This window comes from Emiliania huxleyi, assembly GCF_000372725.1.
Source record: "Emiliania huxleyi CCMP1516 unplaced genomic scaffold EMIHUscaffold_55, whole genome shotgun sequence".
Classification (NCBI taxonomy): domain Eukaryota; phylum Haptophyta; order Isochrysidales; family Noelaerhabdaceae; genus Emiliania; species Emiliania huxleyi.
The window spans coordinates 613,311-640,934 of NW_005197877.1; the positions used below are offsets into that span (position 1 = coordinate 613,311).

Below are 27,624 nucleotides of genomic sequence, written 5' to 3' on the forward strand. Positions count from 1 at the left end.
GCGGGGTCGCAGCTGCCTCTGGAAGGCACCGAGATGTACCTTTTTCGCGCAATGGTCAAATTATCAAGGTTTTGTAACGCGAGCTGTGCCACAGTGAAATGGCACTAGCCTTGGTTGCATTCTTGCTTGACTCCTGAGCTGTAAAACAGACGCTTGCAATCCGGCTAGGGAGTAGGGTGGGCGTGCTTGTTTAGAGCCCGCGGCGCAAATTCTTTCTGAAATTGGAATAGTCGGGGCACGGGGGAGGGCTCCCAGCGCCAGGGCTTCGAGGTGTTTCCTCTGGGGGGAGGCGAGGGCCGTATCGCGTATGGGGGTATCCATGCGGGGGGGAGATGGGGTCCCCCAGCCCGCCGCAGGCGCCGATTCTTTTGGCATTTTTTTCGCGCGATTTTTTACTGTTTCATGGGAATTCGGCGCGCCTTGCGATACTGTGAGGTGGGTAAAAAAGTGCGCGGGTTTGTTACTTTGTTTCTTCTGCTTGTGTCCGGCTCCTTTAGCCTTTGTTCATGGCACATGGCTTGCGCCGAAATAAAGAGCGAGTATAATGTGGCGGTCAAAGAGGAAAAAGCTGAGATATGCCATTCATTCGTTTTTTTACGCAGTATACATAAGGTAAGGTAAGGTAAATTTCTCCACACACACAAAGAGTGGTGGGGCAAGGGGGGGGGGCGCGGACCCTCGCATCTACAACATATGTCGGTGTGTATCTCATTATCCTGGGGACAATGCGACAAACCCAAACGTACTGGCGCAACATCGCGCACCGAATCTCATGCAATCGCGTTGTCTCGCAGACGGACATGCCCTGGACGAACAATAATTAGTCGACACTAGACCACCCAAAGGCGAGGGTGGGAGAAGGCCGCCGCGCCAGCGCATCTCGCCGGCGCGACCTCAGCAGCAGACGGGAGAGAGAGAGGGGGGGAGAGGGGTGCCTGTGGAGCGGGCGCACTTAAGCGCCGCGCCATGTGGCGGAAACAAAGGGACTCGGTCGGGAGTGTCCTCTTGTCAAGCGGCCCACGCGTCGCAGCTGTCGGCGAGCGCCTCAACGTGCGAGCGGAACGCCGGCCACTCCGCAAGGGCGAGCCCGGCTCTCGTCTCGAGGATGGCGCCGCTTGCATCCAGGACAAGGAAGGTTGGCACCGCGGTGATCTCGTGGTACTGGAACGCCTCGGCCGTCGCCTTGCTGCTTTCGAGCGAGAAGAACCGGACGTCGCGCCGCGCAGCCGCGAGCCGTCGCGTGCGAGGCAGCAGAGCCCTGCACGCGGCGCACTGCTTGCTGCCAAAGAGGACAACGGAGATACCGCCCTCACAGGCCGAGGCAGTCACCGCGGCGCGCAGCTCTGCTGGCGATGGGATCTGCTGGACCTGCATCGCGAGGAGCGACGAGCGGAGCGGCGGCCGCAGTGGCGGCGGCGTGTTGAAGGCGGCAGAGCCGCCGAGGAGCAGTAATAGCGTCATGGTTGGCGTGCCCCAGTTGCGAAGGCCTGCCACGGCTGGACGAGTGGCCGACGGCATGCAAGTCGCTCTCCTTGAGTATCGCTTTTGGACGAATCCAGACGTGACACAGAAAAGAATTTACACAACGACTCTCTCTCGCAGCACACAGGCTCGACACAGGTGCGAACTGGCGCGTGCTAGTACTATCACCGGCACACCACCGGAGCCGCCTAAGCGACTCCGTTAAGAACGGCAATGCACTTAGCACCGTGCACAATGCCGCTGTCCCCGCACGCTAGCTCGTTCACCGTCTGCCACGCCACGGCGGTGTGGAGAACGACAGACAAGCGCTGCATCTGCAGCCCGTGCCAGTTCTTGGTGGTCCATGTGACCTCATCGAGGTGCTGAGCGTGCGAAAGTTTGTTACTCAGCTGGTCCGCCGCCTGCCGAAGAATTTTGCACAGAAAAGAATTTTAGAAGTTGTACTAACACCGCAGTGCTGAACACCACCCGCTCAAGTCGAGTACATGTGATCGACTTTGTGGCCTTCCACGGAGAGAGATTCCGAGCGACGGATGGTAGCGCTGTGTTCGCAGTGTCGAGTAGCACGGGCATTCCAGTGGGTGGGCAAGGGGCTTCAGTGCAGCTGCTCGGTGGGCCTGGCTGGTGCACGTGGGTTCGACGGCGAGGCCTTTGGCATGCTTGGGCCGTGTACCCAGAATATCGTGTATCAGGGCTTCCGAGGTGAACCTCGAAGAATTATTTATGCTGCCAGTGGCAGTGCGCGCCAGTCCCGTGCCCAGTGTCGTGCTCGTGGAGCACTTGGTCTTGGAGCACTTGGAGTGCAGTCATCAATCAACCTCACATCCAGGGCCGGGGAGCGTGGGAGGGAGTTTTTTGCATCCCCAGAACGCACTTCTCGATTGATGATTATTGATTGACTTCTCGTGGCGGGCGCCTATTCGCTTTCTTTTTTTGAGCTTAGCCTTCGATGTTATGAAAACACGCAAGGCGGACATGGCATATCGCTCTCGGGCTCACAGACATCCCTCACACCCGCCGCCCCCGCGCGCGCCCCACCCCGGCCGGGAGAAAGGGGAGTGACAGTTTGGGATGGCAACAGCCCGAGTATGTTGAGTCCTGGCTCAACAACGCAGAGAACAAGAGGGGGTGGTCCGGCTCACAAGTCCGGCTCACGCGCCTCGAGCTGACCCTCTACCGCACTGATCACTTCCGCCCCCTCGCTCCCAACCCATCCACCCCGCCCCGGGCCGCGCCGCGCGATCTCGGGCGATCTCGCGCTATCTCGGGCGATCTCGGGGCCGCGCCGCGCTATCTCGGGCGATCTCGCGCTATCTCGGGCGATCTCGGGGCCGCGCCGCGCTATCTCGGGCGATCTCGGAGCGTCGCTCGCGCGGCGTCACACCTGCTCAAAAAGGAAGGAGGTTGGAGGCAGGAGGTCACGCCCCATCCAGAGCGCCGTCGTCGCCGGGTTTTTGGCCCCCGGGTCGTCGCCCGACGGTTGCTGCGCGGGGCAGCAGACCATCGGACGGCGCGACGACGCCCCGTCCGGCACGCTCCCCCTCCACCCGGCTATTGCCGCACGAGCGCCCTCAGCGGCGGAATTTTTCCCTCGCGCTTCCTTGGGCCCCCGGCAACGCCGACGGACTTCCCGTCCCCCCACCTGCGCCGCAATCACCGCCGTGATTGTCGGCGCTGCGCCCCTTGGCGCTTGTGCATGTCCCGCGTGCCCGCCCGCCAAGGCTGGTGCCAAGGCCAACTCAACTGCCAAGGCTGGTGCCAGGGCCAAATCAACTGCCTGGCTGGTGCCAAGGCTCAAAGGCTCTCCTCTCTCTCTCTCCTCCCTCCCTCCCTCCCTCCCTCCCTCCCTCTCACCCCCCCCTCTCTTCTCTCCTCTCCCCCTCCTCCTCTCTCCTCTCTCCTCCTCTCTCCTCTCCTCTCCTCTCCTCTTCTCATCCTCTCCCCTCTCCTCCTCTCCTCTCTCCCCCCCTCTCCCCCAGCAGCTTCCTCGAGGTCGAACAGGTAGATCCTCCCTGATCGCTAAGCTACCACAGGGGAAGTAGACGTCGTCCGCCGCCGCCTCCGCCGCCCGCGTGCCTCCGCCCCGCTCAGCAAAAAATCAGCATTATATCAGGAGGTGCCAAAGCCGCAGCATCTCCATGAGGTGAGCGTCGTGCGTTTTGCCGCCGCGTGCCGCCGCTGCGCCGACTGGCTCCCGGTTCGAATCGCCCTTCGCGGAGCGAACGCGGCGAACGAGCGCACGTCGCGCGCGTGTGCGCCTGCGACAAGACGAGACGAGAGGAGAAGTAGACGGTTGTTGTTTTTGCTGCCGCGGCCGCGCCGCGAGCTCGCGTCTGTTTTGGCGCCGACGACGCGACGCGCCCCGCTGCGTGAGATGGCGCCGCCGCGGAGTCGGCGCCGCGTTCAACCGCGCGCCAGCGGCGAGCGGCGCAGCGCGGCCACCATGCGGCGCGACGTGCCCGCCGAAGGTTTTTTTTTTTGCTTTTTGGACTTTTTGGCGCAAGGCGCCGGCGAGGCCTGAGCAGTCAGTAACAGTGACACACGCGCAAAGGCCTGAGCAGCGAGCCCCAGCGCCCGATCCATGTGCGCCTCGACGACCAAAGAAGCCGGCTCGACGTGGCGCAAGGTCGGCTCTGTCACCGTGCCTGGGGCCGAGCTGCACAGCTACGTCTCCTCGGCGACCGGGCTGCGCGCGCTGCTCGCAAAGACGGACGAGCCGCTCTGCTCCATGCACATGGCCATCGCGACTGAGGCGGACACAAACGAGTGGTCGCACAAGGACGACGGCCTGCCGCACGTGCTCGAGCACGAGACCTTCCTCGGCTCCGAGCAGTACCCGTTCAAGGGCCTTTTAGACAAGCTCGCCAACCGCTCGCTCGCCGACGGAACCAACGCGTGGACGGCGACGGACCACACGTGCTACACGCTGACGACGGCCGGGCACCGCGGGCTCCTCAACATGCTCCCGATCTACGCCGACCACGTCTTTTATCCGACGCTGACGCAGGCGGGCTTCACGACGGAGATCCACCACGTCACCGCCGAGGGCGAGGACAAGGGCGTGGTCTACTGCGAGATGCAGGGGCGCGAGAACGACTCCTCGAGCCTGATCGACCGCGCGGTGATGGACCTGCTCTACCCGACGGGAGGGTACTCGGCGGAGACGGGAGGCAAGATGGCGAATATCCGCCGGCTGACCAACGAGCAGGTGGCTCGCTACCACGCCGAGAATTACCGGCCAGACAACACGCTGCTGGTCGTGTCTGGCCTGGTGGAGGAGGCGGACTTCCTCTCCGCGCTGTCTGCGCTGGAGCAGAGAGTGGTCAGCAAGCAGGCGCAGGCAGCAGTGGGCGTGGCGCCGCCCCGCCGGCCATGGTCCAGCCCGGTCTGCTCGATGGCGGCCTTGGGCGTCGATGGGATTGTGGTTTGCTCGGCGCCGCCATCTTCGACGGAGCTGGAGGTCAAGGGGGCGGCGCGAACCATCTCCTTCCCGACGGAAGACGAGTCTGTGGGGACCGTGTCCATGGCGTGGCGCGGCCCCGCGTACAGCGACGCGGCGACGTGGCAGAAGCTGGCCTTGCTGCACAACTACCTCACCGACTCGGCGGCCAGCCCGCTCGCCAAGGCCTTCGTGGAGTGCGCCTCGCCGCTGTGCGGCGACGTGAGCGCCACGCACGAGGTGTTTGTGGAGGGGTACCACCAGCTCTGGTTCGAAGACGCTGAGGTGGAGACCATCGACCAGATCGCTCCCTCGCTCTTCCGGCACCTCGTCGCCGCCAGAGACGACTTCTCGATGGAGCGGATGGGGCTGTGCATTCGGCGCATGCGGCGCACGCACCTCTCGTCTGTCGAGAGGCACCCTACCGACACGCTAATCGACGGGCTGACGCGGCACTTCCTGTACTACCCGACGGAGGACGACCAAGCGGCAGGCGGCCTCGCCGAGTGCTGCGACCCGCTAGCGCAGCTCCCCTCTCTCGAGGCGATGAGCCGCGCCGACTGGCAGGCCCTCCTCAGCCTCTGGTACCTCGACCGCCCCTGTGCGGCCGTGGTGGGGCGGCCGTCGGCCGCCCTCGTCAAGGAGATCGCCGAGAGCGAGGCGGCGCGCGTGCAGAAGCAGAGGGAGTCGCTCGGCTCGGCCAGGCTCGAGGAGCTCGGCGCCGCTCTCGACGCCGCAGTCGCCGCCAATGGAAAGGAGATCCCGACCGAGCTGCTGACGCGCGTGTCCATCCCAAGCAAGAGCGACGTCCGCTCCATCCCGATCGTCTCTGTGCGCGGCGGAGGAGAGACGCCGTTTGCAGTCGTGCCAGGGTCCGGCGAGGGCATGGACGCCAGCCTCACGGCGAAGCTGCTCTCGCGGCTTCCGGCGCCGGCGAGCGGCGCTCCGCTGCCGTACTGGCTGCAGGCGACGCTGGTCGACTCGCCCTTTCTCAGCGTCAAGGTTGCCCTCGACACAAGCGACGTGCCCGCGAGCTTGCGGCCGTACCTCCCGCTGCTGCTCGAGCTCTGGTTCAAGGCGCCAGCAAGGCTCGAGGACGGCTCACGGCTCAGCAAGGACGCCTTTGTCGCGGCCCTGGAAGACGACACCGTCTCCTACTCCGCCAGCTTCGGCGTCGGCGGCAAGGTGCCTCAGCTGATCTCCGCCTCGATCAAGCTCGAGCTCGACTCGGGCGCCGCCGACGCCACCCTCTCCAAGGGCCTAAGCTGGATGCGGCGCGCCATGTACCTGACCCGCTACACCACGTCCAACGTCAAGATGACCGCGAAGCGGCTGCTGAGCGGCATTCCGGGCACGTACCGCGACGGCGACGAGATGAAGTCGCACGTGTACGCATGCCTCGCGCTCGACCGCGGCCGCTCCAACGGTGCCGCCGCCTCTCCAATGGTGCAGCAGCCCTTCCTGCAGACCCTCCTCGCGAGGCTGGCGACACGAGACGGGTACCGCCACGTGCTCGAGATGACAGCCTCCTGAGACGAATGATTGATTAATTTGCCATGACTAATCAGGTCGCGCCACGTGCTCGAGATGCTGCACTCGCTGCGCGCGCACCTCGTCGCGCCGACGCGGATGCAACTCCTTTTGGCTGGCCGGCTGACGGAGCTGTCGCAGCCGTACGAGGCCGTCGTCGGCGCGGTGACGCCGCCGGAGGCGCTGCCGGAGGCCGAGGAGGAGGAGGAGGAGGAGGAGGAGGAGGAGGAGGGCGAAGGCGAGGGGGAGGAGGAGGAGGAGGAGGAGGAGGGCGAGGGCGGCGAGGGCAGCGAGGGCGGCGAGGGCGGCGAGGGCGGCGAGGGCGGCGAGGGCGGCGAGGGCGGCGAGGGCGGCGAGGGCGGCGAGAGGTCGCCCCTCGCCATAAAGCAGGCGGCGGGCCCTCGGCTGGAGAGCCTGCCTCTCGAGGCTGCCGCCGCCGCCGAGGCGGTGCAGCCTTCGCCGGGCCCGGCTCGCCTGCTCACGGGAGTACGCTCAGTGCACGTCCAGCTGGAGCGGCCGCTGCTGGGCGGGGCGGTCGTCGCCCTGTCGGCCATCGAGAACGCGTACGTCCTCCTCTCGGCGCGCGGAGTCGGCCCACACCACCCGGACGTCGCCGCGCTGCGCGTGGCCATCGAGCACCTCACGGCGCTAGAGGGCGACTTTTGGGTGCGGCTGCGCGGCGCCGGCCTGACGTACGGAGCCTCTCTATACAACCTTCCGGAGAGCGAGCGGCTGCAGCTCACGCTCTACCGCTGCGGCGACGCGCTGGCGGCCTACTCCGCCTCGAAGGAGATCATTGCCGAGTACGCGTCCGGGGCGGCGACGCTGTCGCAGGTCGACCTCGAGGGCGCAAAGTCGTCGCTCACGTACAACCTGATCTCCAGCACGTCGAACAAGCCGGCGGCGGTCAGCGCGCAGTGGGCCGCGGGTTACACGGGCGTGCAGGCGGACTACACCGGCTGGCTGCTCTCGAAAGTGGAGGAGGTGACCGCCGCCGACGCCCTCCGCGCCCTCTCGGCCCACCTCACCCCGCTCTTCGAGGCGTCTGCCGTCCTCGTCGTCTCGTCGCCGGCCGGCAAGGCGAAGGAGCTCGCAGACTCGCTCGGGGAGGTGCACGGGAACTCCGAGCCGCTCCCCGTGCTGGCGGAGGACGAGCTCTCTTCGAAGCTCTGTGGCGGCGACGCTGCGGATATCTCGCCGCCGCCGGCGTAAAGACTCGCGGCATCGCTGAGCTGTTTCTAGTGCGCAACGGCAACCTGTCGATCCGGCCACCACTCGGCGGGCCAGCTTTCTGACCAAAATGGTGTCGCCCGCGGGGGACCCGTTATAGGGTTATAGCAATGTGTGGCCCGGCGCAGCACAAATGAATAAAAAATACGTACGCTCCATCATGCGGGTCGCCACCGGCCGCACCGGGACCGGGGCGCGCTTCACTTTCAGGCACCAGGCCGGGGGAGACGAAACCAAAGAGGTCGCGGGTCTGATTTCGCTGCACTCACTGCGGACCACGGTGTCTCCCTTGCAGACGAAGATTGAACTGAGCTTTCGGCCGGCTTCGCGATCTGCGTGAATACTAGCTCGATCAGCCGCCATCGCAACCGCCATCGCAAACTCCTCCCCCCCCTCCGCCGCCAACACCGCCGCTGCCACCGCCGCTGCCACCGCCGCTGCCACCGCCGCTGCCACCGCCGCTGCCACCGCCGCTGCCACCGCCGCTGCCACCGCCGCTGCCACCGCCGCTGCCACCGCCGCTGCCACCTCCGCTGCCACCGCAACCGCCGCCGCCGCCGCCGCCGCCGCTAGCGCCGATACCACTACCGCCGTTTCCACCCCCGTTTCCACCCCCGTTTCCACCCCCGTTTCCACCCCGTTTCCACCCCCGTTTCCACCCCCGTTTCCACCACCGTTTCCACCACCGTTTCCACCACCGTTTCCACCACCGTTTCCACCACCGTCGCCACCGCCACTACGGGTCCCTTTTCTCCATTAAGCTAAAAGTAGTCTACGTACACGGAAGAATTTTAATGCGCCCTCCATGGTGCTAATGGACCCCCTTCCTCTCCCTCACCACCGTCACCGTCACCATCCCCGTCGCTACCGCCCTCCATGCCCGCCGCCCTTTGTTTCACACTCGTCTCTGCCATGTCCGCCGTCGCCGCCGTCCTGTCTGCTGCGCTCTGTGCTCCGTGGTACAGTCGCTTATTGTTGTTCAGGATTAGCTCACGCACCAGGACAGCCACCGCCCACCCTCCTGCTCGTTATTTTGGCTTGCCGATATGCATCCAAAGTTCCACGCTAGCTCCTCCTTCGTCACGTCTATCCCATCGGGAGGACGACCCCGGCTAGTCGCCGACCACACCCACAAAGAACCCTGCACAAAGATCGCAAGGGCGGGGGCCTGTTCCTTTTTACCCATCTCACAGTAGAGAGGTGTCCGTTTTTATTTATTTATTTATTTACCTCACATCAGTCTGAGTCAACACAGAGACGGAGAGTCTGTGACAGCGATGCGCAACAAACGAGGGCGCAACGGCCGCCGCATCTCGTCTCGAAAACACGCAGACGGTTCCATGTCCAGATTCGCGTATTCACTGGCTTCATGGCGGAGTGTCCATGTCCTCAGCACCACTCCTCCTCCACCACCTCGTCCTGCAGCGATGTCACGAAGCCCTCCTCCTCCCCGCCGCAGCTGCGGCCGCAGCTGCCGCCACCGTCGCCGCTTCCTGCGCCGCCACTGAAGCCACCGCCGCCAAACTCCCCGCCGTAGCCGCGGCCGCCGCTGTGCCCCCCGCCTCCGCTGCAGCCTCCTCCTCCTCCGTCTCCTCCTCCCCCTCCCCCCCACCCTCCGCCCCCCTCGATGCTGCCCCTTCCCCCCTCGCCACGCTCCCACTCGCAACTCGCCACACTCGTGGCAACACTGTACCCCGCGCCGCCCGCGCCGCCGCTGCGCCCGCCGCCGCCGCCCGCGCCGCCGCCGCCGCGGGGTCGCTTTTGCGGCGGCAAATTTTGCTGCCCGCCTCCTGCCCCCCTTCCCCTCTCGCTTCGCTTTCCCGCGCGGCGCGCCGCGGCCGCAGCCTCCCGCGGCGGCACGAGCACGTAGCGAGGGTCGTCCTCGCCCTCCTCCGCCTCCGGCGCCGTAGCGGCTGGCTGGGCATACTTCGCCCACCGAGAGACGCGGGCAGTGCCCGAGGCAGAAGAGGCGGAGGAGGCGGCGGGGCGACCGCCGCTGCCCCCGCCGTAGCTGCAGCCCGGACCGCCGCCGTAGGAAGGCCACCCGCTGCCGCCTTCGCCCAAGTACTCCTCCGCGCTGCCGTGGACACAGGCTGTGTGCTCTGCGTTGCTGCCGGAATACGATCCGCCGCCGCCGCCGAAGCTTCCACCGACGCCGGGACTTCTCCCTCCGCCGAAGCTGCCGCCGCCGCCGAAGTGGTCACCGCCAAAGTTCTCGCCGCCGAAGTAGCTGCCGCCGTGGTGAGCAGGTTCATCTTCCCACTCCTCGCATGACGGCACTGCCGCAGATCCATCCCAACTGCCGCCGCCGCCGCCGCCGCCGCCGAAATGGATTGAGTCACCGCCGCCGTCGCCGTCGAGCACTGCTGCCGCGAGAGCGGCGTCACTGCGGCCGCGCGCCAGATTGAGAGCTTGCACGGCGCGCCGCACATCCGACGCAACCGTGCTCCCGCAGTACGAGCGTAGGACGGACTGCTTCTCAGTGCACACCTTGCACGCCCACTTTGGGCGCACGGTTCGCTGGACGCTCTGGAAGGTGCCGCACGCGTAGCAGCGGAGGCACAGGAAGTCGGGCATTCGCCCGCTGTTCCGGTGCAAATGCGCGCGAGCGGGAAGGCGAGGTCGAAGAAAAGAATTAAAGCGCTTTTCCCGTCCCAGTGTTAAAATCCCTTTCTGGTGGCGGCGTGCCGTCCTCCCATCCTATTTTGCGTTGTCGTTTTCTTTCTTTTTTCAGTGTTGTGCGACAAAAAGCGGACGGGTGGTCCTTCTCCGAGGAGCGCTTGGAGCAGTGTGAGTGTGAGTGAGTATTCTTGATACGAAACCACGACGACACACACCAGTCGACTCGCATCGGTTGCCTCCATGAACGGCGGAGCTATTCTCGCGCCCACACCACACCTGGCTCCAACGTGGACACGCCCATAGCTGGGGACACTACTAGGTCACGCACACACACACACTCACACACACACACGCGCTTGGAGCACTTGGAGTGCAGTTGGCAGCCGCACACCCAGGGCCGGGGAGCTGAGAAGCGCAACCTAGCATTGCCCTACTGACTTTTTTCTCTGACAAACCCAAGTAGACGGCCGACAGCAAGTGGCCTGACCCGGCGAAAAGTCAGACACACGAGCAAGGGGGGGGACAAGCGTAAAAAGGGACGGAAGTCGAGAGCGCTCGCAAAGAGGACGCGGCGGCGGCCAATGGCCACATCATCAGCATCACCGCCCGCACCACCGCCCTCTCCCGCCGTCCCGCCGCCTTTGGTTACCCGCGACGGCGCCGCTATGCCGCTCGGCGGCGATCGACTGCAGAATGACACGCCGCCCATGCTGATCGGTCCGCCGCCTCTGGCTACCCGCGATGGCTCCGCGTTGTAATCAAGTCGATGCAAGTCAAGGCTCGCGAGCAAGCCCCCCACTTGTGCTCAGGTTCTGCCTTCTGAATGCACTCTCCCTTCCCCGCGCTTTCGCAGGTCCATCCCACATGGGCCCCGCGGGGGAGGCGCCGGCGGTGGTGACAGAGGCGCAGGGCTGGCGGCTGCACCTCTCGAGTCGCAGCAGCACCGGCTACGCAGGCGTGCGCAAGCAGGAGCAGGCGTCGGGCTCGCGCGGCTGCCGACTTCCCTGGGCGTCGGGCCGCTTCGCGGCGTACCACACGGTGGACGGACGACGGGTCTACATCGGCTCTTCGACTCGGCGGTGGAGGCGGCGTTGGCACGCGCGGGCGGAGGGGTCGGTGGACGGACAGGTCGCCGCCCGCCGGGCGCGAGGTGCGCTAGACTGGGAGACCACCTCACTATGGGGCCTGGACCCAGTTCTCATGATTGTACATGACTAGCGATGTGTTATAGTTCCTCTTGTGTAAGTAAGACGCGATCCCGCCCAAGGGGCGTCTACTTGGGTTTGTCCGCGACACATCGCGGGAGATACATGCCCAAGTCTCGCGGCACGGGGAAACCCGCAAATCCATCCCCGCCGGGGCGTAAATCGGTCCGGGGCAGCCCTCGTGCAGCCAACAGTGCTGCATCCAATCCGTCCGTCATAATCGCCTCGCCAGTGGAGAGTGGGCGTGAGTGATGCTGCGCTCATCTCTCTCGCCCTCTCTCATCATCGCCGCGGCGCTGCTGCGCACAAGCGCTCTGCCGCTTCCGACGCCGGCCCAGCGTCAGACGTCAGGCGCATACTGCGACAACAATGCCGCAGACCTCGCGATGGTGATTGAGGAGGGCAGAGATCGGTTCGAGTCCGAGATGACAGCGGTCTCGCTCCGCTGCGTTGGGTTTCGGTCCTGCGTCTCGCACGCCTTCGAGAAAGACCCCGGCTACTCTCCGAGCTGCGCCAAGTGTTTTGGCGACATGGGCCAATGCGCACGCGACCGATGTTGGACCAAGTGTATCTTCGGTCGCAGCCCGAAATGCGAGAAGTGCTCGATTGAGAAATGCACGGGCGCCTTTCTCGCCTGTGTTGGCCCCGAGTCGGCGGAGGTGATGATTTCGGACGACGTCCGGGAGCAGCTAGGCTTTGGCGGCGATGCCATGGACGGCGAAACGGAATCGGACGTCGCCAAGCCGCTCTTCACTGGCGGTGCGCGCCCCAACAGCCGTGCACGCTCGGCAGAAGCAGGTGAGTCCCGGGATTCGGAGCTTCGTAGGTGCCTCAACAGAGTACGAGGCTGTGTCGCGTCAGTTCTTCGGCGCCTCGGAGCGAGGAGGGGAGAGCAGCTGCGCCAACGAGGCCGACCTGGCCGCAATCGAGGATTTGGGCATGCAGGGCTTTGAGTCGACCATGGAGAAGATCTCGCTGCAGTGCGTCGGGCAGGGCGGGTGCGTGGCGGCCAAGTTTGAGAAGGAGACGGGCTACTCTCCCGACTGCGCCGGCTGCTTTGGCACAATGGCGCAGTGCTCGCGGGACAAGTGTTGGTCAAAGTGCATGTGGGGTCGCAGCAAGAAGTGCGAGGACTGCTCCACCACCAAGTGCACGCCGGCCTTCGAGAGCTGCGTCGGAGCACAGGCGGCCGCTGTCATGATGCCGATGGAGCGAGAGGCGGGCGGACTCCCCGCGGCGGTGTCCCTACGCCCCTCTCTGGTCACACTTCGCTTCATGCAACTCTAGATGGATGGGCTCCCTGCGGTTGTTTCCCTTGCTCGCGACGTGCCGCTGGCGATGACGGCGAGCGGGCGAGGGCGGAATGAGAGGGCGCAAGAGGTCAGCGACTTAGGGCGAGGGTACTGCTAGGCGGCCCTCGACGCTGCGATGGACCAGTATGTCGCCCCGCTCGTCGGCGCTCCGTTGGCGGAGTTAGCCAGCTGTCTCTGTGAGGCACTTACCACCCGCGCCGTGATCAGGCGCGCCGACGAAGCGGGAGGCGCTCCGCCGCGACGGTGGTTGGATCGAGACGGAGAGTGAAGAGGGCTCGACCGCAGAGCGGCTGGCCCAGTTCGGTTTCAAGAAGTTGCAGCAGCTCGTCTGCATCGCACTGCTCTCGCGACGCCGCCGCTCGCTCGCCTGGCTGCCGAGCTTTGACGAGATCCACGGGCATTTGCAGAAACTCCTCCCCTCGACGACCCGCGATTTGGACGACTCGGCCGCCGAGGACGGGTGCGAGGCCCTCAAAGAGGCGTCTTTCGAGGGTGTCTCCTCCGCGAGGCTGCAGCTCGAGGCTGGGATCCACTGGGAGGCGCTGGTAAAGCTCTCGGGCCTTGCGGAGGGAGAGGAGGGTACTCTTGCGATGCGATTTTGGGAGCCTCCGTGGGCCAATCGCGTCGGGCAGCTCGACATGACGCAGGCGACCCTCTCGACGCCGGGCGCTAAGCGCGACCTCATCTCCTCGCCAGTGGCGCTGAGCGCGAAGCATTTCCTCGAGTTTATGGTCTCGTTCAAACGCGAGCACGAGCAGTCCTTCCACGACACCGCTGAGCTGATGCTACTGCGCGGACGCAGGCAATGAGTTATTTGTCGGGAGCCTGTATCGGCCCTGCGTCGGGCGTCGGATCACATTCTCGGAGCAGAACATTGAACATGCTAGTTGCTACATGGAACCACCTTTAACACGGAGCGCTGGGGGACATTTTCTTGCGTGCACCTCGCGCGCAACTCATATATTATCTTCGATGCAGGGCTGTGCGAGTGTCGGAGAGTATTGGTGTTGTGGGGCGGCGTCTGATGTTAGGTTACGCCACATGAAAAGTGTGTCAAGACACGGCGCACACACACAACACATATGGCCGCACACAAGTAGATCTCAGCAATCGCCGCATGGCTTCCCCGCTAAGGCGGCCGCGTGAAGAAACCGAGCGCCTCGTTGTCGCACGTGATGCCCACCGACTGGGGCGAGGCCCACTCGATCTTGACGCGCGCACCGGGTGCGTCGGGCAGCGCACAGTCCACCCTAGTCACCCCGAGGCACGAGCCCTGCAGGCCGAGGAAAGAGAAGAGGCCTATTCGCAGAGCAGCGGTCTGTTCTCACAGCGACTTCCTCCTCCGCAGCCGCACACGCGGGGGGAGAGGGGGGCGGGGGGGGAGGGGGCCTGACGAGCCGGCCGCCCACCAGCGCAGCGACGCCTCCGACGCGGAGAAGGACGCGAGCGTGTCGCCTGCCGCGAGCCACGTCCACGTCACAGCGGGCGTCGATATCGCGTCACGCGACGGCAGGCTGGGCGGAGGCGAGGGAGGCGTCACCGGCGGGTGCGAAGGCGAGCGCGGTGACGGCCGCCTCGTGCCCCTGCAGGATGCGCCACTTTGTGGCGGTGCGCAGGTCGTAGAGCAGCACCACCCCCTCGGCTGTCCCGACGGCGAGCCGCTGTGTCGGCTGGTTGAAGTGCACCATCGGGTAGCGGCGCACCTCATGACACGTCCGTGACATGTCCATGGCGTGTCATCAGGCCGGTTCAAGTGCACCGCCTGGTAGCGGCGCACCAGCTCTCGCAGCGCGGTGGTCGACGCGCCGAGAGACGACTCGCGCAACGAGGGCACGCTCGGGTCGAGCGGGCGGAGGACGGCCTAGGAGGTGTCTAGGAGGTGTCTCGGAGGTGTCTAGGAAGTGTCTCGGAGGTGGTCGAGCAAGGCGGAGGACGGCCTAGGAGGTGTCTCGGAGGTGTCTAGGAGGTGTCTCGGAGGTGGTCGAGCAAGGCGGAGGACGGCCTAGGAGGTGTCTCGGAGGTGTCTAGGAGGTGTCTCGGAGGTGGTCGAGCAAGGCGGAGGACGGCCTAGGAGGTGTCTCGGAGGTGTCTAGGAGGTGTCTCGGAGGTGGTCGAGCAAGGCGGAGGACGGCCTAGGAGGTGTCTCGGAGGTGTCTAGGAGGTGTCTCGGAGGTGGTCGAGCAAGGCGGAGGACGGCCTCGACGACGAGAGGCAGCGCCGGCTCGAGCGACGCGGTGCGCGCCTTGACGAGCGCGAGACAGGGTCACAAGCCAAGTCCGCGTGAACTTCAACCTCGAGTCTCTCCAGGCGCCTTGACGAGCGAGATGAGGTCAGTAGCTAAGTCACTGGGCAAGACTGGGTCCACTTAGTCGCCGCCTTGACGAGCGAGATGAGGTATGCGACAGCTGCCAGCCGCACGCGAGGCGGCGACCCCATTCGCACCGCGGCGGCGCCCATCTCCGCACAAAAGAGGGAGGGCTCGCAGACGCCGACTTGGATGAGGGCCGAGTGGTACAGGAAGCGGTTCGGCGGCGGCTGCGGTGGCGGCGCCTCCTCGCCCCCCGACCCCTGCGCCGCGGGCCGTGTGGCGGCGGCGGCGGCCGCGGCGGCGGCGGCTGCCGCGTAGTTGAAGAGAGTGCGGATCAGTGCTGCGGGCTGCGGGAGATGCGAGCGCCAGACGAGATAGGCCTTGGAGAGGAGGTTAGCGGGAGGAGGTTAGGGCTAGGGTTTACGTTAGGGGACGGGTCAGGGTTGGGGTTAGGGTAAGGGCTAGGGTTAGGGCTAGAGGGCTAGGGCTAGGGTTAGGGCTAGGGCTAGGGCTAGGTTAGGGAGAGAGGCCTTGGAGAGGAGGTCGGCGGCGGCGAGGCGTCCCTCCTCGGAGGGGGAGTCGAGGAGCGCGAGCAGGGACGAGGTGAGGGCCGCGTGTATCCGGGGGTCAACCTCGGCGCCTATTGGACGTGTCATGGACGTGTCAGGGACGAGGTGAGGGCTGCGTGTATCCGGGGGTCAGCCTCGGCGCCGAAGCGGCAGACGAGGACGCCGAGGACGAGGACCGCCACCCCGTGCGCCGACGTGAGCTCGAACGGGAGCGGCTTTTCGGCGGGCGAGGCGGGCGGCTGCGCAGCGTGCAGCTCGGTGGTTGTCGTCGTGAGAAGCTGCCGGCGGGACAGCGCGGCGGAAGGCGCGGGAGCGGCGGCGGCCTTGGGCGGTGTCGGCTGCGGCGGGTGGTGCGGCGGCGGCACCAGCCGAGGAGTCCACGCCTCGATGACTCGCTGCCGCATCTGCGGCGTCATCCGCTGCAGCGCGCCCTCGAGCAGCGCGCGCGCCGCAGCCTGCACCTCTTCGGTCGGATCGCAGTAGTGGCGCGCGAGGAACGAGAGCGAGGGAGGCGCCAGCTGCGGCATCGCCTACGACGAATGACTACTCCACTAACTACTAGCCACGAATAAAGAGGGGGGGCGCCAGCTGCGGCATCGCCTACGCTTGACTAGCAGCAGCTCATCGCTGACAGAGAAGAGGTGCCTGGAGGGGCCAGCTGCGGCATCGCCTCCGGTACCGTCACCGAGAAGTGCGTCACCACGGACGAGCACGTGTTTCGCACCTCGTCGCACGGATGGACAGGAGTCAGTGAAGGGCGGTGAACGCGTTGCGAGCAGCGCGTGCCCCGCGCCTCGTCGTACCCGGGGCACATCATCAGAGTGTTTGCGAGCGAGACCGCGCCGAGCGACCAGAGCGCGGTCATGTGCGGCGAGCACTGCCACCTATTCACACCGCGAGGCGTGAACGGCGCGCTCGCGGAGCGGCCCGGCCCTCGTGCAAGCCAGCGTGGCACCGCCGGTCCCTCCGCTGAGCTCGGGGGGTGAGAAAGGATAGCCTCCCGCCGTGGCCGCGCACACCGTACGCAAGCACGGGCGCGGGAGGCGACACGCCGATCTCCGCGGCGCAGCGCGCGTCGAAGTCGGCGTCCACGCCCCACGCGGTCATGAAGGAAAGGGCGAGCCTGCAGACCGCGACGTCGGAGGAGGCATGGGGAGATGTGGGGAGATATGGCGAGATGTGGGGAGATGTGGGGAGATGTGGGGAGATGTGGGGAGATGCCGGGAGATGCCTGCAGACTGCGATGTCGGAGGGGAGGTCGAGTGGGCCGTAATCATCGAGCGGCCACGCCTTGCTCTCTCTCCTCGGCCGCCGGCTCTTCCTCCGCAGCGGCCGGCCGAGCGAGCCTCGCATAGGAGAGCCGTGAAGAGGCGACTGGAGAAGCGACTCGCCCGGCTCGGCCTCGCACTCACCACCGCCACCGCCACCGCCACCGCCACCGCCACCGCCACCGCCGCCCTCGCGGTCCGCCGGTCCGGGAGAGGCGAGGGCAGGCAATGCCGCGCCTGATCCAGCCTCCGACGCGCCGCTCGCAGCCTCGGCCATCTCCGCTCGCTCCGCGACCGCGCTGTGTCCTCCCCGCGGCTGCGACAGCCGGCCGGTGAGGAACGTGTTACGGGGAGATGCAGGGAGATACGGGGAGATAGGGGGAGATCACCTGCGACAGCCGGCCGGTGAGGAACGTGTTCTCGCGCGGCGAGCCTATAAAGAAAAGAAACGAGCCTGCCGGCCAGTGAGTTACGAGTGGCGGATTGCGAGTTGATGGCTCATTGCGAGTGAAGAGCCTGGCGGTGTGTCGCTCGGAGAGTCAACGCCCTCCCGGCAGCAGTAACCAGTACGGCGAGCCTGGCTGCTGCAGGTACCAACGAACTACTGCTGACTAGTTGCTGGTTGCTGATTGCTAGTTGAGAGCCTGGCTGCTGCTGCAGGTAAGCCTGGTAGGCGGCCTCGCGCGCCGCAGACTCGCGCTTCGCCTCGGCAATCAGCCGCCGCACAGAGAAGAGGTGCGCACAGAGGTGTGGCTGCGGCAGGGCGGGCGAGGCGGCGCGAGGAGCCAGCCGAAGCGCGACGCTGTGGCAGCTGCCGCCGCCGTGCGCAGCCGAGCCGGCTAGCGATCTGGAGCTGGCGAGGCCCTTCCCGCGCGTGCCTGCGTGCTGCGCGAGGCCGAGCGAGCCACACGCGTCCGGCACGGCCTGGGGTTGGGAGATGTGGGGAGATGTGGGGAGATGTGGGGAGACGTGGGGAGAAGTGGGGAGATGTGGGGAGATGTGGGGAGATGTGGGGAGATGTGGGGAGATGTGGGGAGATGTGGGGAGACGTGGGGAGATGTGGGAGATGAGCCGCACGCGTCCAGCACGGTCTGGGGTTGGGGGTGGGGGTGGGGGTAGGGTTGGGGTTGGGGGTAGGGGGGGGTTGGGGGTAGGGGGAGGTTGGGGGTGGGGGTGGGGGTTGGGGGTGGGGGTAGGGGTTGGGGGTAGGGGTTGGGGTATGGGTGGGTACTACTAGCGGGCGGCCTACCCTTACTACTGCTACTGCGGCTGCTACTGCGGCCTGCGCAAAGCCGACGGACTCGAGCGACCCGTCGACCATGGCGCGGAAGTGGGCGGGCGTGTCGGCGGCGCGGATCACTCGCTCGAGCCTGCCCGAAGAGAGACCCCACACGTGCAGCGTCTCGCCTCCGCCCCCTCCGCCCCCTCCGCCGCCTCCGCCCCCTCCGCCGCCTCCGCCGCCTCCGCCCCCTCCGCCCCCTCCGCCCCCTCCGCCCCCCTCCCGCCACGCCGAGGCAGAGTGGGTGAGGAGCAGACCCTCTGCAGGTCGCCAGAACAGGCCACCGACGGGCCGCCCGATGCCGCAGAGCATCAGCTCGCACCGCAGCCCGACCTGACCGAGCGCGTGGCAGACGCCATCCCCTTCTCCACCGCCCGCCGCGCCCGAGTACGCCGCGCCGCCGCCCGCCGCTCCGCCGTCGGGGGGAGGGCAGTGCGGCTCCCCCGTCACCTCGAGGTGGATAAGAGGTGGTTAAGAGGTGATTCAGAGGTGATTGAGAGGTGCTTCAGAGTTGGTTCAGAGGGGCGGGCTGTGGGGGCTCCCCGTCACCTCGTAGACGGAGATGCTGCCGTCCGAGCCGACCGAGACCAGCCGGGAGGACAGCCTCTCGGGCGCGGCGGCGACGGCGCCGATCGGCGGCTGCAGCAGCGCGGACACAGCCGCCGCGTGCTGGCGGCACTGCGCGAGCGGAGAGAGGGAGCGGAGGGACCAGAGAGTGACGGTGCCTACCGAGTCGGCGGACGCAAAGACGAGAGGCAGCGCCGCATCGCCCGCCGCCCACACCATCAGCTCCGGGCGGATAGGCAGCACCGCCGTCACTGCGCCGGCGTGGCGGTGCTCGCGAGAGCAAACCTGCTGCCCGCCGCCTGGAAGGTCGAGCCGCGCGACGGCGCCTGTTCACAGCTCGCCCGCTGTGAAGACTGGCCGCCCGCGCGGCGGCGACCGCCCGAGCGGCGCGACGGCGCCGGCGCTGTCGCCGACGACCAGGCACGCGGGCACGCCTTCGCGGCAGAGGGCTGCGCTCGCGGTCAGCCGGCCCAACCCGCCCTCGAGCGGCGACCACGCAGCGTCGAGGTCCACCCCTCCCACCACGCCCAGCGCCACCCTGCCGCCGGGAGGCACCTGCACCTGTTCACACCACCAGCTGTGAAGCCCTCTTCCCACGCGCCGGCGCCCCTCTCCGCCCGCATCTCGCCGCCGAAGCAGCGGCGCGGGTGGCGGCGGGCAGCACGGGGCGCCACAAGTGCAGCTCCCCTCGCCCTCCCGCGGCGGCGAGGACGTACGCAGACGCGGGCGAGGAGGAGGAGGAGGAGGAGGAGGAGGAGGCGTCGGCCGACCGATCGCCGTCTGCGCCTCGGCTCGTCAGCAGCGGGGCGAGGCGCGGCGTCGCGACGGCGGCTACGTACTCTCGAGCCGGCGCCCTCGCTCTGCCTCCTCCGCCTCCTACCTCGCCGGCCGCTGCGCCACCGCCTCCGCCTCCCCCTCCGTCACCGCCTCCGCCCCCTCCGCCTCCCTCACCGCCTCCGCCCCCACCGCCGCCACTACTGCCGCCACCGCCGCCGCCGCCGCCGCCGCCGCTGTCCCTTCCGCTGAGTCGAGCGCCGCTCACCCGCCCGCCCGCCTCGTCAGCCCGCGGAAGAGGAAAGAGCGCCGGCTCCGCGCCCTCGCCCTCGCCGCAGCCCCACGCCAGAACGCTCCAACCGCCGCCGCCCGAGACGGAGGCGGCGGAGGCGGCGGAGGCGGCGGAGGCGGCGGAGGCGGCGGAGGCGGCGGAGGCGGCGGAGGCGGCGGAGGCGGCGGAGGCGGAAGCGGCTGCGGTTGCGGGCTCGACGTTGGCGGCGGCGACGGCGGTGGCGGTGGCGGTGGCGGCAGCGGAAGGAGCAGTTGTGCCGCCGTCCGCAGTCTGCACCAGCCTCGCGCCCAGCCACCGCCCGTCTAGCCGGAGCAGCGCCTTGCACGCTAGCTCGTCCGGAGGTGCAGCCTTGCCGCCGCCGCGGCCCAGCCCGCGGCCAGCGGCGCCAAACAGAGCCGGGGCGAGCGCCGCTCGCGCTGCGGCCACCTGCTGCGGCGGCGGCGGCGCGGACGGAGGGACGGCAAAGACTGCGACGGAGCCGCTCGCGGCGTGCAGCAGCAGCAGCGAGCCGTCCGAGGAGAAGGAGGCGAAGCGAGGCGCAGCGAGCGCCTCGAGCCGTGCGGATGCGGCGGCGGCGGCGGCGGCGGCGGCGGCGGCGGCCTCGTCGTTTCCGGCTGGCGCGTCGCCGTGCAGGGGGCGAGGGGGAGGGGGGGGAGGGCGGGGAGGCGGAGCGAGGGAGATGGAGGCGAGGCGGAGGGTAGGGAGGCCTGCGGCTGCGGCTGCGGGCAGTCGCCAGACGAGGATCGTCAGGGAAGCGTCGAGGCAGAGCAAGCGGAGAGGCGGCGGGGCGGAGGCGGAGGCGGAGGCGGAGGCGGAGGCGGAGGCGGAGGCGGAGGCGGAGGCGGAGGCGGAGGCGGCGGTGGCGGTGGTGGCGGAGGTGGCAGTGGCGACGGTGGCGGTGGCGGCTTCGGTGGCGGAGGAGGAGGAGGGCGGAGGAGCCGGCGGCGGCTCGAGCGAGAGGGAGAGTGCGACGCACCAGTCTTCCGCCTAGGAGCGGCGAAGCCACGACACGTCACGACTCCGTCCTCCTCCGACTCGTCCGAGCGTCGCTAGCAGCTCTCCGCACGCCTCCGCAGCGACGTGGCGCTCCATCGTAGCGAGACGCACCCTCCACAGAGCAGTCGCCTCGCCGCCGAGAAGGACGTCGCCTTCCGCCGGGTACGCCGCAGCGGCGGTCGCGACAGCCCCCCCGAGCAGCGGCGCCGGCGAGGCGGAGAGGCAGCGGCCATCCGCCGGGTCCCACACCTGTTTATTACCGTGAATGATTCATTATTGATTCGCGGCCATCGCCGGGTCCCACGCCCGCGTGCTCCGGGCGGGAGGGCGGGACCGTGCAGAGTGTTCAGAGCACCGCGTGAAGTCGCGGGGTGCGAGGACAGCTGAATACGGCTGAATACGGCCGAGTGCAGCCGAGCCCGAGCCCTCTCGAGTGCTGGTTGGGCAGACAAGGACACAGACTCCGCCTCTAGGGCCGCACACATTGAGGTGGCCTCTCTCTCCCTAGGAAGTGTCTAGGAACCTTCTAGGGCCGCACACATTGAGGTGGCCGCCCATATCTCCCCATATCTCCCCATATCTCCCCATATCTCCCGCACACATTGAGGTGGCCGCCGGCGCAGAGCGAGGCCACCGCAGCGTGCCCCTCGAGCATACACCGCCCCAGCCACACCACCGCCGCCTCGTGCCCGAGGCAGATCACCCGCCTACACGCGGACGCTTCCGCGAAGGTTCGCGCAACCTCCCGCCGACCCTGTCTCTGCACCGCTAGACGGCACGCGCGGAGTGAGCGCGGCGGCGGCGGCGGCGTCGCCCGGCCCACCGGGCGGAGCGGTCTCGTCGGACGAGCCCCAGAGGCACACCTCGCCTCCCTCGCCGCCCGACACCACCTCGGAGCCGTCGAGCGTCGTCGCGAGCAGAGCGCTCACGCGGTGCTGCGGCGGAGCGGGCCACGCTGCGACGGGGACGATGAGCGACATGGGCCAGTGCCCGCTGCCTCCGCGCGCGCCGTCGCCGTGCGCCTGCAGGGGAGAGGGCCGTGTCTCTGCCTCACCAGTGCCAAGCAACCTGTCGCTCGAGGCATCGCCGGGGATCTCTTTGGGCAGATGCGTGATGTAGCGCGGCGGATACTACCCCCTGGCACATGCTTGAGGCCAGGGGCTCGGCCGGCGCGCAGAGGCAGCTGGTAGGGTGTACGCCGCTCATCTCCGGTGTACGCAGCTCATCTCCTAGGAACCAGTTCGGAGGCCTGCGGGGGTGGCGACCGCGAGCCGAAGCCTTTCAAGCAAATGAAGAAAAAGACGGCGTTATGTAGTCTGGTTTGTCCTCGCGTCGGCGGAAAGAAACGCAAGGTTTCACCCGTATCGCGCGCCTTGCGGCACCCTCTTCGGCGATGGGCGACAGCAGCACCGAGTACTACGACCAGGCAGCACGGGACCTCTTCGCACAGCTCGGGCTGGACCGTCTCGGTGGCGTCAGGGCCGGCGCCCACTACAACTCGCTCGACCCAATCTATGCGAGGGAGAGCGGCGCGGCCATCTTTGTGGGCAACGACACCGCTGCTCGCTCGCGCGAGATGCTCGCTCGCGCGGGGGTCACACACGTCGTCAACTGCACCGACAACATCCCAAACTACCACGAGGCCGGCGCTGCGCCGCTCGCCTACCTCCGCTTCAATGTGTCCTATTGGGCGAGGCACATCGGTCCGGAGCACGAGTCGGTGCTCGCCTTCACGCAGCCGCTCTTTGCGTTCATCGACGAGGCGCACAGCGCGGGCGGCTCGGTGCTTGTGCACTGCCTGGCCGGCGCCCACCGCGCAGGCACCACCGGCGTGCTCTGCCTGATGCACTACCGGCGGATGAGCCATTCGGACGCGCTGGCGATGGCCCGCAGGCTCCGCCCCGCGATCAACCCGATCGGTGGCCTGCCGGGCTTGCTTCAGCGGTACGAGGCGGCCGCGGCGAGAAGAGGGGCGGCGGGGGAGGCGGCCGGGGACGAGGTTGGGGAGGTGGTTGGCGCGGGCCGGAAGGCGGTCTTCGAGGCGCGAGTGAAGGAGCTCTTCGCCGCGGAGACGGCGCGAGGCACGCAGGCCAACGCCGCCGCCGCCTCCGCGCTGCAGCAAGCGCAGTCCGAGCAGCAAACCGGGCAGTAGAGGTAGAGTACCCAAACAACCCAGAGGTAGAGGCACGAAGCCTAGCTAGGTTTGATAGGTTAGCTGCGCCGGTGGCGGTGCGGGTCTCTCGACCCTCCAGAATGACCCGTCAGTAAACCGTAGCGTCGGTCGTTTTATGTTAAAGCTGAGCAGAGACAGACGATGTACGATGAACTACAGTGTCCTCGTCTGGCCTCTCCCTCGAGACGCGGCATGCATGCAGAGTCGCCTCTTCTGCGTGAAGCTACAGAGAGCTGTTCGGACATACGGCTCTAAAGCCGTATGACGAGAGATACAGATCCTGGATGGATTGTGCTCTCTGTCATTGGTGCCGCCGCGGAGTTGCGGCAGCTGCGCCTGGGCCTGCCAGGTTGAGCTCGTAATACTTCGACGTCAGCGGGTCAAAGTAGCAGTCGAGCGTGGGGTCGTACCTAGGTACAAGCAGTAGATCGTGGAGGAAGCGGCCACGCCGGGGCCCGCACATCCAGCGAGCGAGGTCGCACCGCAGCTGCGCTTTGCCCTCCTCCTCCCACGCGTCATCGGGTGAGGAGGGGAGGAGCGCGCTAGCCGGGGAGGGCGTGGCGCGCGGCGACGCAAACGCCCTCGCATCGCCCGCAGATGACCAGCGTCTTCCAACCTGGGGCAGGTGGAGGGCGCATTGAGACCCCGCGTGCTATCCTCCGGGTGGGCAGAGTGTGTGCCGCGTCACACCTGCACAGGCGGAGAGAAATCTGGCCGCAGCGCGCCAGAAAACGCCGCCTCGTCGCTGACTCTCCCACTCGTGACGAGGCCGCTGCCGCCGCCGCCGCCGACAAGGCCACCACCACCGCTCCCGAAGTTGCTGCCGACACTGCCGAGGCCACTCCCGCCGCTCGAGCAGCCGGAGGAGAGGGAGGTTGCCAGGGAGCGGAGGGGCGGCTCCTCCTCGGCACAGAAGGGTGGGATCTGCACCTGGAGCAGGGCCGAGGGCTAGAGTTGACGGGGGTAGGGTAAGGTGGCTGGGCCGAGGGGGTTGGTGCGCCAACAGGCCAATCTCTTGCATCTATCTCTGCACTCGGAGCGGTGGGCGCGGGCTTGGCGGTGATGTCTGCGGCGAGCGAAAGGAGGTCCTTGCTCCGTGGTGGAGCGGTGGGATCGGTGGCTGTCGGGTTGAGGGCTGAGGCGGCGGCGTGGGAAGGAAGGAGGCGGGTGGCGCTCGAGAGCCGGGAGCGCCGCTGGCTGCCGGCCGACATGCTGCAGGGGCGAGTTCAACGCGCCGGGAGGGCTCCGCTGTCACGGGGCGCAGCCTCCGTGGCCGACTCGACCGGCGAGCCGCATCGGCAGCCGCGGGGCGCGATGCAGCGCCGCAGCCTCTCCCCCTGGTCTCTCTCACAGCCGCCGAGTGCACAACCATCGCCCGGCCTCTGCCCTTGGCACGAGCTGGCGCCGCCTCGGCCGCGTCCAGCTGCATGGGCTCGGCACGCGCGGAGCGGAGCACGCGCGCCCGCGCCAGGTTCGGGAGGTCTGCATCCGGCAGTGCGGGGAGGCTGCTGTGGGCAATGCGCCCGGGCTGCGTCCAGCGGCCGGGGGAGCTGGTCGGCCTGAGGCTGCGCAGTACCGGCGTCAGACCAGTCGACTCGGGAGGCTTTGCAAAGTCGGTGCGGATGCTCAGCGAGCGGCGCGCCCGGATCTTTACGATCGGTGAGGGTGGCTTGGTGGACATGCTGGGGCGTTCGCGCTGCGAAGCCTTGAGCCCTTTCTGTTTCGCCGCCGGTTTGTCACGCCAACTCCCGCGAGATTGTCTATTTGAGGGGGTGGTGGGTTCAGAATGTCGTGCTTATTCTCATGCGGGTGCAACGCGATCACGAGCGTCCGTGGCCGGGGCCGTGCTTAGCCGTTTGGTCGTGCCAGTTACTGTGCATCGGGGCGTAGACACTCTATGTATGTAGATTGATGTGAGAGTGGATCCCGTATGTATGTATGCGCAATCGCCTCCCTTGGCTGACACGCTCGGCGTGCCACCTTCCGCCGGCGCTCGCCTTTCGCCTGACGCACAATCGCGCCACTACGTACGAACATACATCCTCATCACCTCCCTACGAACATACATATGTAGGAAGGTGAAGAACAGTCAGGCTCGGACTGGACACCGACAGCCAGCTAAAAGAAAACTGCAGGTTACTGGTAGTAAGCGTCGGGCTGGTGGTTCAAGATGTAAGATCTGTTTCTCTACGTCTCTCTTCACAGCAAAATCCTGTGAATGCGGGTTGATAGAGGCTCATTAGCGCGCGAGAGGTGCCTTCCACACCATCGCCCCGCGCGGCGATGCCGTCGACTTCGAGCTCCAACCAGAGCGGCGAGCGAGGATCCGGCGCCGAAAAGGACGAGGGGGCGACGCGGCGGATGCAGCTGTGCGTCGCCGCCCGCCTCCACCTCCTCGCGTGCTCAAAGAACAGGGCGACAGAGGCCCGCTCGTTAACCGCTTTCACGGGTGCCCTGCAGGTCCCAAGACCAGCGCGCCGTGCTCGAGGCGGTCTACGCGATGGAGAAGCTGCCCGACTCGCGCCTGCGCGAACGCCTCGCCACCTACCTCAGCTTGTCGGCGCGACAGATCCAGGCGGCGGCCGCACATACGCCACGTCGCTCGCCGCCGGCCGCACACTCGGACTCTGCGTCGGCGGAAGAGGGGGAGTGCGCACGGCGCGACCTCTCTCACCTCCCGCCGCGCGCTCCGCCCGCAGGTCTGGTTCCAGAATCGGCGGCAGCGCTCCAAGTCCAAGGAGCCTCAGCTGTCCCAGCCTCCGCTCCTCGCCGGCCACGACCAGGTCCTCTCCGCACTCTTCGACGTGTCGGAGGGGGCGCTGCCTCCGGAGGTGCGGGCGCGGGTGGCGATGGGCTCGCGCTGCGGCACCGGAGGCGACCTGCTCGCCTCCTCCGCGGTCGCGGCAGGCCCCGCCCCCTCCGCCGCCGCCGCCGCGCAGCTGTCTGCAGGCGCCGGCGGAGCGATGCCGCCGCCCGCGGCGGCGGCGGTGGCGGAGGAGGGGGCGGGGAGGCTGCCCTTCAACCTGAGCTTCGAGTGGGGCCTCCCCTCGGCCGGGGCCTTCCTCCCCTCCCGTGGCGCCGCCCCCTCCCTCGCCGCCCCCTCCCTCGCCGCCGGTTTGGTACCGTCGCCGCTCGACAGCCTCCAGCCTCTCCCGAGCCTCGGCGGCGCGTCCGTCGCCCTCGGCGCTGTCCCGGCGACGCTCGGAGCGGCGTGCGGGAGGGAGCCGCACGCCGCCGAGCCGACCTCCGCCGCACCCCCCTCCTCCCTCTCCTCCTCCCTCCCCCAAAGCGGCCTGCATGCTCCCGCGGCACCGCCGGGCGGGCGCGTCGGCCCTTCGGCGCCTCTCGCTGCGGCGGCGGCGGTGGGTGGGGAGGGGGGCGGGCTGGCGCCCCCGCCGCCGATGGTGCTCGAGGCGCAGATGGGCTACATCTGCCACGTCCTTCGCCTCGCGGCGATGGACTACTCCCTCGTCTCCGCCTCGGCGCCCTCCTCGCTGCTGCAGACGTACGCGCCGGACGGTGCCGCCGTGCTCAACTCGCTGGCGTGGTGCTTGCCCCGTCGCCTCGACCCGGCTGGCGTGAGAGCAGCGCGCCTCTTCACGCCTGCAGGGTGCGAACAGGTGCCGCTCCCTCCTCTCGAGCCCGCTCGTCGACATCGTCGCATCCACGCGCGAGGCGGCTTGGTTTGGCGGCTCCGACGAGCAGGCGGCCATCCTGCGCCGCGCAGGCAGCAGCTTCAAGGCCATCGTCGGAGTGCCGTGCCTCGAGTCGCCGGGCATGTGGGGCTCGGACGGGCAGTGCGTTCGGCCGGCTGAAGGCGCCGTCCTCGGCGTGCTCGTCCTCTACGCGACGCACCCCATTCCGCAGACGCAGCAGACAGCCCTCCTCCTCTCGCTGCTCGGCTCGTCGATCGCCGCGGCCACCCTCGCCGCCCCCGCGCAGAGCCGCACCCTCTCGCCCGCCACGTCGTACTCGCTCCACCCGCAGCCCTCCGCCTCGTCGGCGCTCGGCTGGCTCCTCCTCGTCGCGGCGCGGGTGGTGCAGGCGGACGCTACATCATCCCCCTCCCGCCTCCTCACCTTCCCCCACCTCCTCACCACCACCATCCCACCTCCTCTTCATCACCACCCCCCTCCTCACCACTCCCTCCTCTACTCCGGTGCAGGCGGACGTGGCGGAGCACTGGCGAGCGGAGCTGGGTTCGGCGGGCGTGGCGATGAGCGCCGAGCGGCTCCTGATCGCTCTCTCCGTCGGCTCGGGGCCCGGCCGGGTCACTCTGTCGACGGGGGCGGACTCCGAGGCGGGACCGCGCCCCGTCTCCGTCGCAGATGTGTGCGGCGGACTCTTCATGCTCCGTGGTTGGTCCGTGGCAGGCGGACCACCCCTTCTCTTCCCAGATGTGCCGCGCGGCCTTCTACGCGGGGAAGGTGTGGTCTGGACCCTCACCCCAACCCCTCCTTTACCCTTACTCTAAGCCTTCTACCTCTGGATAGCTGGTCCGGTTCAACGGTACCCACCCCTCCTGTCTGCTTTGAGGCTGAGCTTCCCCCTTCCCCCCCCGCTCTCCTGTTTGTGGT

General features: G+C 67.7%; 6 protein-coding genes across 6 annotated transcripts; 4 read left to right on the forward strand and 2 right to left on the reverse strand.

Moving 5' to 3' along the window:
- Positions 1-576: 576 nt before the first annotated feature.
- Positions 577-1,527, reverse strand: EMIHUDRAFT_437212 (hypothetical protein). Its single transcript, XM_005765581.1, has 2 exons — positions 846-1,527; positions 577-774 (listed from the first exon to the last, which is right to left on the reverse strand). Exon 1 carries the CDS (start codon positions 1,516-1,518, stop codon positions 1,009-1,011), a length of 510 nt encoding a protein of 169 aa, XP_005765638.1. The 5' UTR covers positions 1,519-1,527; the 3' UTR covers positions 577-774; positions 846-1,008.
- Positions 1,528-4,063: 2,536 nt separating this feature from the next.
- On the forward strand, positions 4,064-7,663 carry EMIHUDRAFT_212988 (metalloprotease 1; the record flags this gene model as incomplete). Its single annotated transcript, XM_005765582.1, has 3 exons — positions 4,064-6,420; positions 6,490-6,616; positions 6,842-7,663. 3 exons carry the CDS (start codon positions 4,064-4,066, stop codon positions 7,661-7,663), a joined length of 3,306 nt encoding a protein of 1,101 aa, XP_005765639.1.
- A 3,232-nt stretch (positions 7,664-10,895) lies between these two features.
- On the forward strand, positions 10,896-11,581 carry EMIHUDRAFT_437213 (hypothetical protein). Its single transcript, XM_005765583.1, has 2 exons — positions 10,896-11,081; positions 11,157-11,581. Exons 1-2 carry the CDS (start codon positions 11,045-11,047, stop codon positions 11,519-11,521), a joined length of 402 nt encoding a protein of 133 aa, XP_005765640.1. The 5' UTR covers positions 10,896-11,044; the 3' UTR covers positions 11,522-11,581.
- A 178-nt stretch (positions 11,582-11,759) lies between these two features.
- Positions 11,760-13,630, forward strand: EMIHUDRAFT_212990 (hypothetical protein; the record flags this gene model as incomplete). Its single annotated transcript, XM_005765584.1, has 4 exons — positions 11,760-12,267; positions 12,347-12,747; positions 12,919-12,997; positions 13,029-13,630. 4 exons carry the CDS (start codon positions 11,760-11,762, stop codon positions 13,628-13,630), a joined length of 1,590 nt encoding a protein of 529 aa, XP_005765641.1.
- Positions 13,631-13,903: 273 nt separating this feature from the next.
- Positions 13,904-17,393, reverse strand: EMIHUDRAFT_437215 (hypothetical protein). Its single transcript, XM_005765585.1, has 13 exons — positions 17,356-17,393; positions 16,930-17,282; positions 16,654-16,821; positions 16,465-16,582; positions 16,357-16,422; positions 15,833-16,216; positions 15,660-15,761; positions 15,198-15,509; positions 15,016-15,063; positions 14,599-14,682; positions 14,362-14,524; positions 14,178-14,276; positions 13,904-14,120 (listed from the first exon to the last, which is right to left on the reverse strand). Exons 2-13 carry the CDS (start codon positions 17,241-17,243, stop codon positions 13,951-13,953), a joined length of 2,028 nt encoding a protein of 675 aa, XP_005765642.1. The 5' UTR covers positions 17,244-17,282; positions 17,356-17,393; the 3' UTR covers positions 13,904-13,950.
- Positions 17,394-22,267: 4,874 nt separating this feature from the next.
- EMIHUDRAFT_103987 (hypothetical protein) lies at positions 22,268-23,026 on the forward strand (the record flags this gene model as incomplete). The annotated part of the gene is made up of 1 exon (XM_005765586.1): positions 22,268-23,026. One exon carries the CDS (start codon positions 22,268-22,270, stop codon positions 23,024-23,026), a length of 759 nt encoding a protein of 252 aa, XP_005765643.1.
- Between the last annotated feature and the right edge of the window lie 4,598 nt (positions 23,027-27,624).